This window comes from Poecilia reticulata, chromosome 9, assembly GCF_904066995.2.
Source record: "Poecilia reticulata chromosome 9, P_reticulata-male-v2, whole genome shotgun sequence".
NCBI lineage: Eukaryota > Metazoa > Chordata > Actinopteri > Cyprinodontiformes > Poeciliidae > Poecilia > Poecilia reticulata.
In genome coordinates this window covers 3,587,718-3,602,737 of record NC_088838.1, presented here as the reverse complement: position 1 = coordinate 3,602,737, position 15,020 = coordinate 3,587,718, and the positions used below count along the sequence as shown (strand labels likewise).

The 15,020-nt window shown below is 39.1% G+C and overlaps 1 protein-coding gene across 9 annotated transcripts in view; it reads left to right on the top strand.

The window, feature by feature from the left end:
- Positions 1-12,463, top strand: part of LOC103461072 (endophilin-B2-like) — a 31,462-nt gene extending 18,999 nt beyond the window's left edge. For 7 of the 9 annotated variants that reach the window (XM_081611250.1, XM_081611243.1, XM_081611245.1 and 4 more), the window contains 4 exons: positions 3,800-3,900; positions 5,604-5,618; positions 6,741-6,942; positions 9,778-12,463. In XM_081611250.1, the coding sequence (XP_081467376.1) occupies positions 3,800-3,900; positions 5,604-5,618; positions 6,741-6,942; positions 9,778-9,885 (426 nt within the window). In that variant the 3' untranslated portion in view covers positions 9,886-12,463. The remainder of the gene's footprint in view (positions 1-3,799; positions 3,901-5,603; positions 5,619-6,740; positions 6,943-9,777) is intronic. The other 2 variants (XM_081611246.1, XM_081611248.1) reach the window with 1 other exon arrangement.
- The last annotated feature ends 2,557 nt before the right edge of the window (positions 12,464-15,020 follow it).

Sequence of the window (15,020 nt, the reverse complement as noted above, 5' to 3'; positions counted from 1 at the left end):
GGAAGTTTCTGCATCTTAGATGTTTGCTCTGCTTGATGTAACCCTTCTCAAACAGACCAACATCTTGTCAACCACAGGATGCGTCTTTCCACATGGTTGTTTAAGAAATGAAAAGCTCCTCATTGCATCAGCTGGGGTTAAATAACTTAAAAGAAACAACTCTAATAATTTGTGACCTAATAGTTAAAAATATTCACTCATGCACTAATGGACCTTACCAAGCTCCGCCCAGAAACGCCCCTCGAAAGTCCCACGTGACTTCATGTCTCACATTAACAGCTTAGCTCCAATGTCTAAACATGGCATTTTTCATTCTCTGCAGAGTATTTCTGAGTCTATTAGTGTAGCATTTCTGCTGGATTTTCACAAAATATCAGCCACGACAATGGACAAGGGAACCAACAAGTTCATGTCATCTTTTTTGGATGACATCAAGGTGTTTTAGCCACGCGATGCCTCCAACATTGTGTGCGTCACAGCTAAATGCTACCGGTCGATGAGAAAAACAGCAGATTCTCACACCCTCAGCATAAATGTAGCCGTGGACAAGATCACTGATGCCTAGTGTTCTTGCAAGGCTGGGTAAGTCGGGCATTCATGGTTTTGAGGGTTCGAATGTGCCTAGGACTTATACACGGTACTCGGTGCTAGCGTGGCTAACACGATTACAGTTTAGTAAAAAGTCTTTTCAGGTGAAATAAAATCTTTAATGTATGTCAGATACGGTACACATTGCATATTGATCTGTTCAGCTAATGTAAAGCTGTAACAGACAGGCTTCAGGATGTAGAAGTTGTATCGGTACTGCCATTATGCTGTACTTGGCTAAAAGGTTTTCATAATGGATGTGTTTATTATTGACTTTATTTTTTTCATTCATTAAACACAAAGAAAGCAAAGCAATAATACTTACACCAGCAGACAATCCTTTGTTCTTATTGATCCTACAAACGCGGTCGTGCACAAACTTTGATCCAAACAAGGCTTTCCGTTTCAGATTTTGGAAATCTGTGAATTTTAGTTCCACAAATACAATCAGGATACCTGACATCGCCTGTACAGATACCCCACTGACGGAGAACCATTTTTTTTCGAGTCCTGACGCAAAAACTTTCTGTAGTTTTTGTGGTAGTCCACAATGTATATTAGCATGAGTTTGTGAGACGGTAAGGCATGTGATAGCTGCGCTGTGATGTAAAATGGGCATTAGCCAATGAAATGCGGCCCCTGTGGTAAGGTCCATTATGTAATAGGAGCAGGCCTGATGGCATGAACCGGTTTTGGGGGGCATTTCCTGCTAACAGAGTCAGCCATGCCCCTCCTGGACTGGAAACAATTTTTTTTTCATTTTTACCTCCGAGTGGCCAGCTTTCTATTATTCTTAATTTGATTTGATACAGTACGGACTCCTGCTAGGCCTGTCACGATAACAAATTTTGCTGGATGATTAATTGTCTATTATTGCGATAAACGATAATATTGTTTCAAGACCTTTTGACACTGATTTAATGGAAATGACTAATAATGCATGCGATTTCCTGGCATAGATAGATGCACTTTATTTTCAAAAAAACACAACACTGGAACTGATAAACTAAATAAACAAAACAACCAAAAACAAAAATAAAATGTATTCTCAGTCTCCATTAACAAAAAATGTACTTGAATAAAAACTTAACAACATAAAGCCAAAGTGGAAATAAATATTGCATTCAACCAAGAGTGCAGATTATGAAGTCTGTATACTATATTGCTCTTCAGTAATCACTAGATTTAAATAGAGAAGATGGGCACATTCGACTACCTAATGCAATAGTTCACACTACACGATTTTTTGCTCCTATGTTCTCCTTATGACAATCTTAGATCGTTGGCCGATCTAAGATTCTCGCTGGTGATTTCGTAACAGATCATCCTGCAGTGTGTGGTGTGTTACGGTAGATTGTCGTGGCCGCTCTGATCTAAATCAGAGGTTTTCCCTGACTGGGAGCTTAACGCAGCCTGTTGAATGCGACAGGTAGCCAATCAGAAAGCACAGATTCTTCTCCGCGCTTTCTGAGGGGAAATAATGAGGGGAATCCCAAACAGTTGACACGGCGCAGCCCGAAGTCCAGCGGACGTCGGAGATGATATGTGCAAACAACATTAATATTTATTCAATGTTTCGTGCAAAGAATATAGAAATGACAAGGGGAGGAGTTGGAGTCAAATTGCTACCGCAGTTGATAAACCCGGTAACTTTTCAACTGTTCTTCATTAACGTGACATAATGAAGTCCTGACGCATTATGTCAGGACTTCATTATATAAAATCATTATAAATAGATTATAATGATTTTCATTCTGTTAGAACTTTACTCTGACTCTATAGCCACATGCATCACAGGCAGATTCTAGTAAAGCATTGATTAATGCCTGATTTTAAAATTGGTTAACTGGACTTGTAGCCATTATTTTGTGCCCATGTGACTGGACACCACACGGCACAATCGAACCCGATTGAACCGTTATACCTAGGATTTCTGTCGGCTAATGTGTCTCTCAGGTTTTGAAAATGGGCTGACAGTAGGCCGACAACATTAGCTGGACATTAGACTAAGGAAATGAGGAAAGGAGAGTCAGTGGAGAGTACCGGAGTTTAGCCTTTTTTCATTCAGTGTCATCAACAGAAAGAATAAAGGCAGGAAGAGACGATAAAGCCGATAATTAAAAAGAGGTCATTAGGTTTAATTTATCGTGCGATTAATTGATTTATCGTTTATCGCGACAGGCCTAACTCCCGCAATTCTTGTATTTGCGCCCTCTGTCTCTCGCACAGTTTTCAGCCATTACAAGTGTTTATCCATTTTTAACATATTGCGACATACTTTTCCGAGCCTCCTTTGAACGAAACGTAAGCACTAAGATGTTTGCGCTGGTTTTAACACCAGAGACCTGCTGCTGCTGTGCAGACACAGGTGTGTGTTAGAAACATGGCAGCAAACTAGCAAAAGGCAAAGAATTTTGCACAGTTTTTTGTCCCAAACCAGCAGAATATGTTGAGTAATGTTGTTGGATGCAGATAATGTTGACTAAATGATGACTGGCTAATGCGAAGATATCACGTTAAGCTTGTTAACAAGAATAGGCTACTATACTAATATTGTTGTTTATGTTGAAAAATGGGTAGTACTGATTACTTTTACTTGAGTAACTTTTTGGGAGAAAAAGTACTTATAATAGTAGTTTTCCTGCACTTTACTTTTTTCTTTTACTTGAGCAGATTGACTTTGCATTTAATGAAATAGACTTCAGAGATTGGAAAAATGAAACTTCTGAAACATACGAGCTAATGTTTATACAAATGTGAGCAATATTTTATACATGTCAACATTTTATGCATGTCACATGGTTCATTTAATACAAAATAAATCATGTTTATTATGTATTAATGAACATGGTAATTTTATTGAAAGGTTACATAAATGTTTGTGTATTTATATTAAAGTAAAAGTTTGTTTACTCTGCCCCCCAACCCCTCCAAAATATGCCAATGCCACCCCAGCTAAACTCCTCTGGAGTCGGAGCTGAATAGGAGGCTGGTATCTATGGGCTTAATTTAACTCATCTTTTTCTTGGCTAGGTGGTGTATTTCACTGCTGGTGTTTAAAGCAACTAAGAGTTTTTCCATAGACCAACATGGGAAGCCCGCTAATACTGCATCTAATTAGCGTGAAATCTATTCTGCTCAATGTTGATATGAGCAGAATAGTCATAGTTTAAATAAAAAGGAAGTAACTGTTGGACTGTTGTCTTGACAGGTGAACCACCTGCGCTGTCTGCATGAGTTTGTGGAGGCCCAGGCCGCTTACTATAAGCAGGGTCATCTTCATATGCTGGAGCTGCAGAAAGAGCTGGGAAGGTGAGAGACATTGGAAGAGCTGATCCCAAAGCACTGCTGTTCCCTGTCACGTGACCAAAGAGTTTAACTGCATTCAACTTGTGAACTTTGTACCCAAGCTAAAAAGCACATAGTTTAGAATGTTAAAGATTAAATTCTAACTTAGTCAGCTTCAATATGTTTTATGATTCCAGGTTATATTAACTGAAGATGTTGGAAGAGGGTGTGTCTGATTGTGTATTTGTGGAAATTTTGGGCATGAATTTCATGACGGGGATCATTTAACACGGCGTCCTGTGCAGCAACTCCATCATGCTGCAGGAGCTCGGTGCTGCTCAGCCGTACAGAAATGGACTCATCGGTTTTAATTTTGCTGCTTTCAATCTTTGCATTCTGCTTGATCTAGTTCATGTCTCTAGTTGTTTGGTTTATCATTTCTCCCTGCAACACTATAACCAACAAATAAAATATCTGTTATTGTGCTTAATAAACCACATTATTGTTACAACAAAGAACTACAATCCTTATAAGGTCAAAAGACAGCACCTGTCTCAAAACAGGAGAAGCAATAGCAGCAATGCAACTATCTCTGCACATCCTGCTGTTTTTGAGCGTTTTGAGGCATGTACTCAAAAGAGTACACATACTTTCTTCAGCTCCTGTATCATTTATTATAATGCACTTTATAAACCAGGGTTCCCTCAGTCGGCTCCAACTGGTTTAGAGTGCTGCTGCTCTCCTGTTGACCAACACTTTAAGACCCAGTTACATCATTCCTGTCCTTTACTCTTCACTGACTCCCAGTGCATTTTTAGAGTTTGCTTTAAACTTTTAATTGTTGTTTTTCAAGCTGTTTGTTACATTTCACCTTCTTATTTAAGTGACTTCAACAAGCACATTACCTAGTCGTATCTCTTCGGTCTGCTGATCAACATCTTCTGGAAGTCCCCAAGTCAAAGTTCAAACAGTAGGGTGACCATTCATTTGCTGCAGCTGGTCCAAAGCTGAGGAATTCATTACCTTTTGATTTGCAGACCACCAATGATCTATTTTTATGCAACAGCTAAGCTAAAACTGCTTCTAACGCACTGTCGCACTTCTAATATTTTTACAAATTTTGATTGTTTTCATCCGTTTTTATTCTAGTCTATTTTTATGGAACTGCACTAATATATGTGCACTACTATATGCACTAATTGAAAACATTTTGGTTCAGTAGTGACTGTTGTAATAAAATTAGATTGATTGTAATTCTGGTTTACTGAACATGTTCTAGTCGGTGTAGAATAACTGTGGATTTGAAAAACGTCATTTTTAAGTTGAGGTTCTTTCAAAACTCCTCTAATAAACCTCTTTAATATTTTGGCCCTTTAACTCTGTATCCTGAGTGTTCATCCAGGGGAGTCCATAGGAGTCTTATTGGCATGAACAACATAATAAATGCCTCCCACTTTAAAAAACAGTTGTCTACCAAATATTGCATCACAGCAGTCATTTGCAACACATTAGTTGTAGTTGTCTGATATATTGTCCATCTGCAGCATGTAGTTCTTTGTTTTTCAAAATAGTTTAATTTAGTATGTGATTAATTTCTTTTCCATCAGTCTCAACATAAAAATATTCTTGGATACATCCTCTGTGAGACCGCTGATAAGGATGTGGACTTTAGTTCCTTTTTCTTTACCAAATTATGACAAATAATTTCTACTGTTTTGTGCTTTCAGTTCTGATGAGGATGTGTGAGTATCACTTTTTTATTTTATTTTATTTATTTTATTTCTCTTTTTAACATTTTTACCTGATCCTACTTTAATGCATCTGCTCCCAAGAAGTATTGGACCATTGTTGCCTTATGTTAGTCCCTTTGGGAATCCTTGTTTGTTTGGCCATCTCCTGCAGCCAGTTTCTTTCTTTTTTTTTTTTTCTCAGTTGCTCTGAGCTGAGAAAAAAAAGGGTCACATCCATATAAAGAAGTCTGCTCATGTCAAAATGTTGTTGTTTTTTTATTGTTGAAGTTATGATAATTTAATATGATTTTCACTGTTTATCACCACATGTGGACTGTATTTAACGGGTTAAAATAGTCACATTAGTACTGGAGGCCAGGTTAATGGCACTCAGAGTAAATAACTGACATAATTGTATTTTTTTAAGGTTCCTAAGGAAAGACTCTGGACCAAAGATGACAGCTTCTCTGTTGTATGAGTTTAAAAGCAAAATGTCAGTCATCCTGGCAGTAATGTCTTTAATTCATGCTAGTAGTCTAATTAACTCATTGGATGCATCGGTCTTCAACAATAAATGTAGCTGAGCAACATCAGTATCGATATGGCAACAATATTCAGACCTACATTAAGTGAAGCATCCTAGTCCAAGCACTGCTCCCAGTGGAACACCGTAAATGTAATCTCTAAAGCTGCACCCAAACACCAGCAGGATTGACACATTCAATAAATCAGAATATTATTGATGATCAGTTCAACTATTAAAATAGCTTTTCTGATGAAAATATGACATTCAGGGTTAGAATATTACACCAGACCATAAAGAATATTTTTTGAAATGGAAACACGAGCTTAATGAAAAGTATGTTTAATACATTCTTAAAGTTTTTTTTTTTTCAAAGGTACTTTTGATTAATTCCAATGTATTGATTAGGGATGTGTGTCTGTTGTGCTATCCATAAATATCTAAGTATTGCTTTCAGCAGTACATGATTTCCTCATGTTTCTACGATGCATACAGCTTTCACAGCTGGGTGTGTGAGTTCTCTGTGATTGGTTTGGTTTTTCATATGTGAGGTACATGCATAACATACTGTACCTCATATCTGACCATCATGTGTGCCTCCTGCCCTTCAGGCTTCCCAATGCCTTCGCACTGAACTCCACTCACTCCGTGGCTGCTGCAGCCGGTGCATCAGACGGCACAGAGAGCCCGGTGGAGACTGAGACGCTGAAGATTGAAGAGGTCCAGGCACCAGCTACGGGAACCCGCAAGGCCAAAGTTCTGTATGACTATGATGCTGCTGATTCGAGTGAGCTCTCCCTTCTGGCTGATGAGGTGAGGATTTCTCATCAACCTGCTGCAAATGATGTTTGATAATAATAATAGAGATAAATAGATTGTATTTATAATGCTCTTTAGATCACAAAGGTCAAAGGTTACTACTTACTTTTGATGGAAAAGTTTTATTATAGTTAGAACTGTTATTTTCAAAGCAGCTCAATATGAACAAAATAAAACCATGAAGTAGAATTACTGCAAGATTTCTGCATTTCTTTGAAATGTATAGCATTTTAATACAGCTTCAGATCAAAGGCCTTGCAGACTTTCCTCCCCACAGTAACCAGAACATTTTCCTTTGGTTTGTTAATTAGTTCAGTGGAATTAAAACTTGAAAATGTTGAGCAGTTTTGTTGTGACACATCATTATGGTATGTGAAACGCTTTTTTGCTTTGCGAATTAATCACCATCTCTGATATGAAGCCCCTGCTTCACTGCTAGGCCAGGGGCCACCACTGGATGTCATTCATTTAAGCAAAGGGCATCAAAGAATGTCCAGCTATCAGTTCAGAACCTCAAGCTGAAGCAAACCTTTGCTATTTAGCAGCAGCACAATGATCTAAAGCCCAACAGCAAGTCTACCTCTGAATGACTTAGACTAAGTGAAGATTTTAAAGTAGCGTAGCCATAATCTGAGATGCTGTGCTTTGACTTGGTTGAGTCTCCTAAATCCTTCAGTTTAGCTGAGTTAAAAGCAAATCTGCAAAGGAAATTCTTCACAACAACTGAACTCATTGCTAGTTATTGCTGTGAAGTAGCAAGTCACTTTTATTTATACAGGGCCTCATAGTTAATAAAAAGAGAACTTGCTTTGGATTTACTCAGGTTATCTTTGATAACAGAATATGCTTGATCTGAAACATTGTAACTGTAGACAGAAATCAGCTGTATTTACTTGATGTTCAATATTTTTTCCTTGCTTGACTTCTATAGAAATGGCTTCTTATGTAACACCTTGGATGGAGTAGTTTGTTAACTAATAAGAAATTTCCACTGGGGGATGAATAAAGTAGATTCTATTCTATTCTATTACAGACAGTCTCTCATTAAGATGATTTTTGATCAGACTTCAGCAAATCAAACCAGATCCATTTCATATCCTTGGTCTTTATGTGCCAGTGATGGTTTTTACGTTTGCCAATCCTTCTTTTGGCCTCAGTTTGTGTAGTTTCTATATTCATTTATGAACACATATGGAAGCTTTAGTTAAACAGCGCTATGAAAACTACTTTGTTTAGACTGAAGTACAATAGTCCACTTTCAAAGCCAACAGCAGATTGGGTAACACTTTATTTAAAGGGGGGTGAATAAGACTGTCATGACACTGTCATAAACATGACATAACACCTGTCACGAACATGAATAAGCCTTCATGAATATTTATGACTGTTGTCAAAGCGTCATTCAGTAAACTTTTCAATGTCAACTTTTAATACAAAGTTGACATTATTCAAAATGTCTTTGTTATGACAATTTGACATTAACCAATAAATCATTACTGTTTAAACTTTACCTTTAATAACATAAAGTTACCTAATTTTTAAAGTGCAATCAGTAATACTTTTAGAACAAATTTATATCAGATTTGTTCTAAAATCTGATATAAATCAGATTTTAGATCTGATTTATATCAGATCTAAATAAATCTCTTCTGGGTGAGGGCAAGTGACCGTCACCTCACTGCACAAACTCCATAGAAATGAATGGAGAGGGAGCAGCTCTGACTCCCATCACCGTGTGACCATTACCTCAGTAACCTCCCAGGTTTCTGGTCTCCTACCACAGAGCGCAGCGGGGAAAACACAAGTTTAAAAGCCGAATGTGACAGCTGCAGTCTGGGAGGGGGGGGTTGTCTTGTCAGAGCGCCAGTTTCAAAAACCATAAAAGAAACCTGGTAAAAAGTGCACATGGGGTCAGTGTGACCCCACCAGACCGTGCACAGAGTAAAAAAGTTATGGGTTCTAAATGTTCTAAATGACCCCATCTCTTAAGACCACTGGATGGTTAAAACATGAGCAGCCGCATTCAGAACCATCTGCAAACCTCAAAAACTTCTCTTTGGGAGAGAAAAAGGAAATTGCAATAATAAATGCGTAAAGACACAAATGTATGGAACAAGAATCTCTATTTTAAAAGAATAAAATTTGTCTGATTTTTGCAATGCTCTGAAGATAAAAGGCAGATAAAAGGCTTCCTGCCTAACCACTCCGGCAAGCTCTTTATCGTGTCGCTGTATTTGATAACGTAGTGGTCAATCTTTAAGGTGAGATTTAGTGTTGCTGCTTCTATGGTCCCATTACCATGAAGTCTGTCTTGTCAGTGTTAAGTAGCAGGAATTGATTTGATAACCAGCCCCTGAAGGTCTATCAGCCCCTAATTGCTGATAGTTTAGTATTCCACATGTCGTTTAATGTGAACTAAGCCACCAGTCCAAAGGGCTACATTCCTCACTGCATGGTTCACCTTCAGTGACCGATACAGAATGTGCTGCAGCATGTCCTGCAAACACACTTGTGAGGAATTTAATTGGGAAGAGTTCATTGTTGTCATACTCCTGCACAGCTGAGAGAGAGTGAACAGTGAGTATAAAATCACTGAGATCAGTATGAGCCATCAGGGACAATGAATGGAATGAAAACAAAGTGTGAACATGTGCATCCTTTTTATTTCATCAGAGATAAGAAGTTGTTTCATCACCCTACTGTGAAACTTCAGCTGCTTCTCATCTGTTCTGCCTTTGGTTGATTGGCAGCTGAGATCCTCATCCATCTGGGTTCTTAGCTGCCTGCTCTGTATGCCTGTCCTAAAATACTCCCTGTGTTCTGTTTCAGCTGATTACAGTTTACACAGTGCCCGGAATGGACTCTGACTGGCTGATTGGCGAGAAAGGAAATCAGAAAGGAAAAGTGCCCGTCACCTACCTGGAGCTTCTGAGTTAGAGTTCATGCATGTGCATGAGTGTGAACGGGCACAACTGAAGCTTTCACTTCAAAGGAAGTCACACTTGCACTAATGAGTAAGCTTCAGTAAACACTCCACTGCAATTCGCTGCACACACTCCTCAGAACAATGACAGAAGGTCTGAGCATATTGACACTGTTACAGCGAGAGCAGGAAACTCCCTGGCTGGGATCAGTCACATTCCTCGTAGACCAGTTTTGGTGATGTCATAACAATGTTGTCATTGATATTCTATTTATTGACGTGCATGTCAGATGTTTGATCAGAGGATTTCTGATGTTAACTTATTTGTTTTTCCGAGTATTTCTTTATGTTTTTACAGACCTTCCTATGATCTGGGAAAACCTCCCAAAAATATAGAATGGTGTGAAAAGTGTTTCAACTCTTCATGGTTTCCATTTTTTTATTATTTGCAAGTTTGTCACATTCAAAACATCAAACCACTTTAAATATTGGTCAAGTAACGTATGTAAACACAAAATGCAATTTTTAAATGAGGATGTTTATTATTACAGGTGGCGATAAACAAATCAATTAATTGCACGATTAATTAAAATGAGATCCATAATAAAATGAGGGTGATAATAATCGCTTGTTTGTTTTCGTCCTGTCTGTCTTTTTCTACCAAAGAGACTGCATGAATAAAGTTTTCACTCCAGTGCTTTGTTACTCTTCTCCTCTCGTTTCCTTGGCAACAGCTAAACACACAGGGAGGGAAAAGCGTCCGTTTTCTCCTCTTGGGCTGAACTCAATACACGGGACACAATAGAAAAAAAAAGGCTAAAAAAGTTGATCAATTTTCAACTTTCTTGTGTGGCCTTGCTTGGCTGCGTGTACGAGCTAGAAATTTCAAATGAACGAATTACGCCGTTCACTTGGCTGGATGAGGACAAGTGACCGTCACCTCACTGCGCAAACTCCATAGAAATGAATGGAGAGGAAGCAGCACTGACTCCCATCACCGTGTGACCATTACCTCAGTAAGGGCTACTGGTCTCCTACCACAGAGCGCAGCATGAAGCCCGTAGAGGAGGAGCGAGCAAGTCGGGGAAACGCTGGTTTGAAAGCTCAACATTACAGCTGCAGTCCGGCAGTGCTTTAGAATGACCGGTTAACCATTGAACCTGTGGAGCCGCTACATTGTAAAACCGTAGCAACTAAACAATACAACCAACATAATTGCAGCTAAAATGCTCCGATGCAGGTTTATTTGCAACTGACCAAGTGATCTCAAATACTTGATGACAGTTACTGCTGCTGCTGGTTTCCCAACCAGTTATTAGGTTTAGGGGGTCATTGCTTTTTCCCACAGGACCATGCCGGTTCAGATATATATATATATTTTTTTTTTTCACATGATAAACATTTTTGTTTAAAAACTACATTTTGTGTTTACTTGTGCTGTCTTGGATATTTAAATTGGTTTGATGTTCTGAAACACTGAAGTGTGAGAAACAAAAGGCTAGGAAATCAGGGAGGAGGCAAACACTTGTTCACCCCACTGCATACTTCTGCTTTTTCTAATATGTTTGTTCTGCATTAGTAGGTTTCATCTGAAACCTTTCATCCTTACATGAAACAGTCCTGGACTTCAGGCATGCAGTTTCATGTCAGTTTGTTCGGGTTTAAACCAAGCTTAAAAATAAACGCAGTGAATCCCAGATGTGATTCCATCCTCCCCTGGATGGCGTCTAGGTTTCCTAAACTAACACAGATGCTTTACAGGAGAAACATGTCTGATTTTATTTTTCCAGAAAACACTGAAACAAGAACAGTGTTTACTTTTTAACTTTTTTTTTCATAAATAAACTCAGACCTTCCACTGAAGCATTAATGTGCAGTGGAAAAGGGCAGAAAATGATCCTCCTGGGATCTTTTCCACTCCAGACTGTTGAGAGGAAGATTTGTCTTAACTGCTGATAAAGATGAAAGTCTTAGCAATACTGCTTGCTTCATACCGTTCCACAACAATACAGATTCCCGCCTGAGGAACAGTCTGCACCCCTGATCAGCAAATAACAAAACTGCCTTACAGTGACGGAGGGCAGCTGCTCACAGAATGTGCTCTTCAAGCCACAGCCAGCATGCAAGTGCCCCTGCCCTTCATCATACCAGTGCTTCTTCAGGTGGTTTGTCCTTTTAGTGTTTTCTTTGAACACCTTCAGGCCTGTTTGACTCGAACCTTAAAGTGTCCTCAGTCTTAGTGCTGCATGTGCTGCAAATTGCTGTAGTCGCCTGTCCTGCTGGAAGTGTGCGAGTGAATAAACAATGTGAGATTTGAACTTCTTTGCACCAAACCTCACATCCAGTCTGTATGCATGAACCTTTCTTACCTCCTAACTGCCGGTGTTATGAGTTTTAGTGAAATAAGCGGAAGGCCGTCTTCGCTCCAGACGTCGAGACAGAGGATTGTAACCACCTTGTCCTTCGAGCCTCACTTATTTTTGCTTTTTAATAAATGTGCTACTGATGTACCTTTATTTTGTTTGCCTTGATTTGCCTCTTACTATCTGAATGAGCAAAAATAATTTAATAAAATGCATAATTTATTTGAAATTGTCTCCTTTTTTGTCATTTGCATTTTACACTGTCAGTGAAATATATAAATTAAATCTGTCTCAGCACTTCTTGTAGCCATCAACAAACGTCTGGCTTGATTCTGTCTGGATAATTGACCAATCTTCTTATAATGGTAGTAAATTCATATTGGGTTGTTTCCTTGGTGTGTAGGCTCTTTAATTATAGTCCACAACATTCCAACCATGTTTGAGGTCGGGGTCACCCACACGGCTTCCCTATTCAGATGTGGTGATTCATGCGGTTATCCCCCATGAATAACCAAGTGTCCTGGTCACAGAGGAAAAGCTTGAGCTGGTTGATGACACGTACGAGAAGAGTGTTTGGCGAAGTTAAAGTTCGGCTTTTTAAATCTAGCAAAACTCAACCTTGGTGGTGTCATCATGGTGCTGTTCTACTGCCAGTGGTGCTGGTGCATTACAAAGTGGATTGAACCGTCTCCAAAATGTTCAGCTTTACATCCAATACAGGGGAATCTGGGTGAAACCTGGACACAGCTGGGAGTCTGAGCAGACCTCTGTTGAGAATCTGAGTCATTGTTCTGGAAAGAAACCAGCAACAGAGGCTGTGAACTGTACTTGTCTAAAAATGTCTGAAAAACCACGGCAACAATGAGAGCTGTTGTTAACAGCCAGACACTGGATGTGCAGCCTGTCAGTATGTGGCTACACAGCAGCCATTAAAGGGTTCAAGTAAGAGTGAGAACTGAACATTTGGTAGAAAAGCCAAACTGGAATAAAGCTCATAGAATCATTAAACTGCATCAGCAGCACTGATAAATATTTAGAGGAGTTGAATTGTTTTTACTACTGAATCATGCAGTGGCCTGAAATAGGAAACTTATGCTATAGAGGGGAACATACTGCCAAGGTTCTGATTCTACACCAAAGATGTGACCTGCTGGCGTCACAAAAACCCACAATGCAACCCAGACAAACCCCATCAGCTGCTGCCAGTACTAAACAACTCTTTGATAAAAAACTTTAAATGTGAAATATGAATTCAGGAAGTTTAGGTTTACATCTTTGTTTCCTGCATGAAGTCACTCAAAAGGTGATTTTGAGCACAATCATGATTCCAAGCGACTTATAACTGGGAGAGAATGATCACACTCACACCGCTATGAATAAAAACGCTTTTTAATTGTTGCTTGAATTAGTCATACTTGACAACACTAACAGCATTCTGTTGATAAAATGCCTGTTCTCAAGTTGACCTCCCCTCCGGGACTCCACTTGCCACTCCCTTAGCAACTTTCTGTATGTTTTGGATATGTCCCGCAAAAAATATTCATTAACTTTTGGAAGGATTCCAGACATGTGACACATCCCAAGTTTAATTTCAATCATTTCTACTGAACACTCTGACCTCATTAAGCTGGATGAGTGTCCCTACTGTACAGCAGTGCTTGAATCACTCACTTTCTAGAGGATCAACTTGAGCAGTCCAACACCTCCAATTGGTTTTCCTCAAACCACCAAGTGGGTTGCCTTAATGATGATTGTCATGTTGCAAAGTAAACATCTATGCTAGTGCCATTTTTTAAAAAGACTTGAACAAGACGGGGTCAGAACTTTACCCAGCTGAATCACTCCATCAGTTCCAATCAGATTTCAGAAGAGACCTCTTCCCACATGATGCTGGAGCGTCTGTGAGAAAATGCAAAAGCTAGTCAGAAAGCCTAAAGCCAACTTGGAAACAAACCAGACAATGTTTAGAAAGCAAGAAGATATAACATTCAAATTATAATGTCAAAATAATTTGATAAAAGACACTTAAGCTGCATGTTTTGCCTGAAACAGACAGTGGAACAGCTTTCAATCCTTTGGTCAGTTTAAAGGGGCAGTTTCATGTAAAATCACCTTTTTTTTAGCTTTATGTCATGTTATAATGTTATCCCCTCATCAAAAACATAGCAGGAGTGTTTGAGAAATCATCTAATCTCCTGTGTCAACCATTCATCTGTGCAAAAGGCAGGGGTGGACGTAGCTCCGCCTTTGAGGGGCAGCTCCTCCTCAGAGCTGCAGTTTCCAAGCTTCCACCTCTCACATCGCTGGTAAAAATGTTGCTGAAGACTTAATAGAAGAGTAAATTGCTGTAAAATGGAGTATACCTTGGTTGCTATTATCGTTATTGTTAATTTATACCAGAAAAGACGCCTGAGACATCTTAGCTGACTCCTTTTGATGTGGAAGAGAAGTAACTTATTTTATACGAGCTTCTATCTGTAACTACTGCGAAGCGCTTTGGTCAGCTGAGGCTGGGGGTCATGTACTTTTTAAGTGAACTTTGAATTGAGCTGAAAGTATTGCTATTGTTAAATCCAAACAGACATTCATAATGTTCTGACTTAACAGCCTGTAACGCTTTGGCGCTATGAGCAGGTGAGCTTAATGGTTCTGTTGCCCTGTTGGCATTCCAGACTCCAGGACCTTGCTCAACAGCAAAAGCTGATAATATACAATGATACTCTTAGATTACATAGTGCAGACCTTAGTTGAACTTTAATGACTCATTAACTTTGAGTCATTAAAGT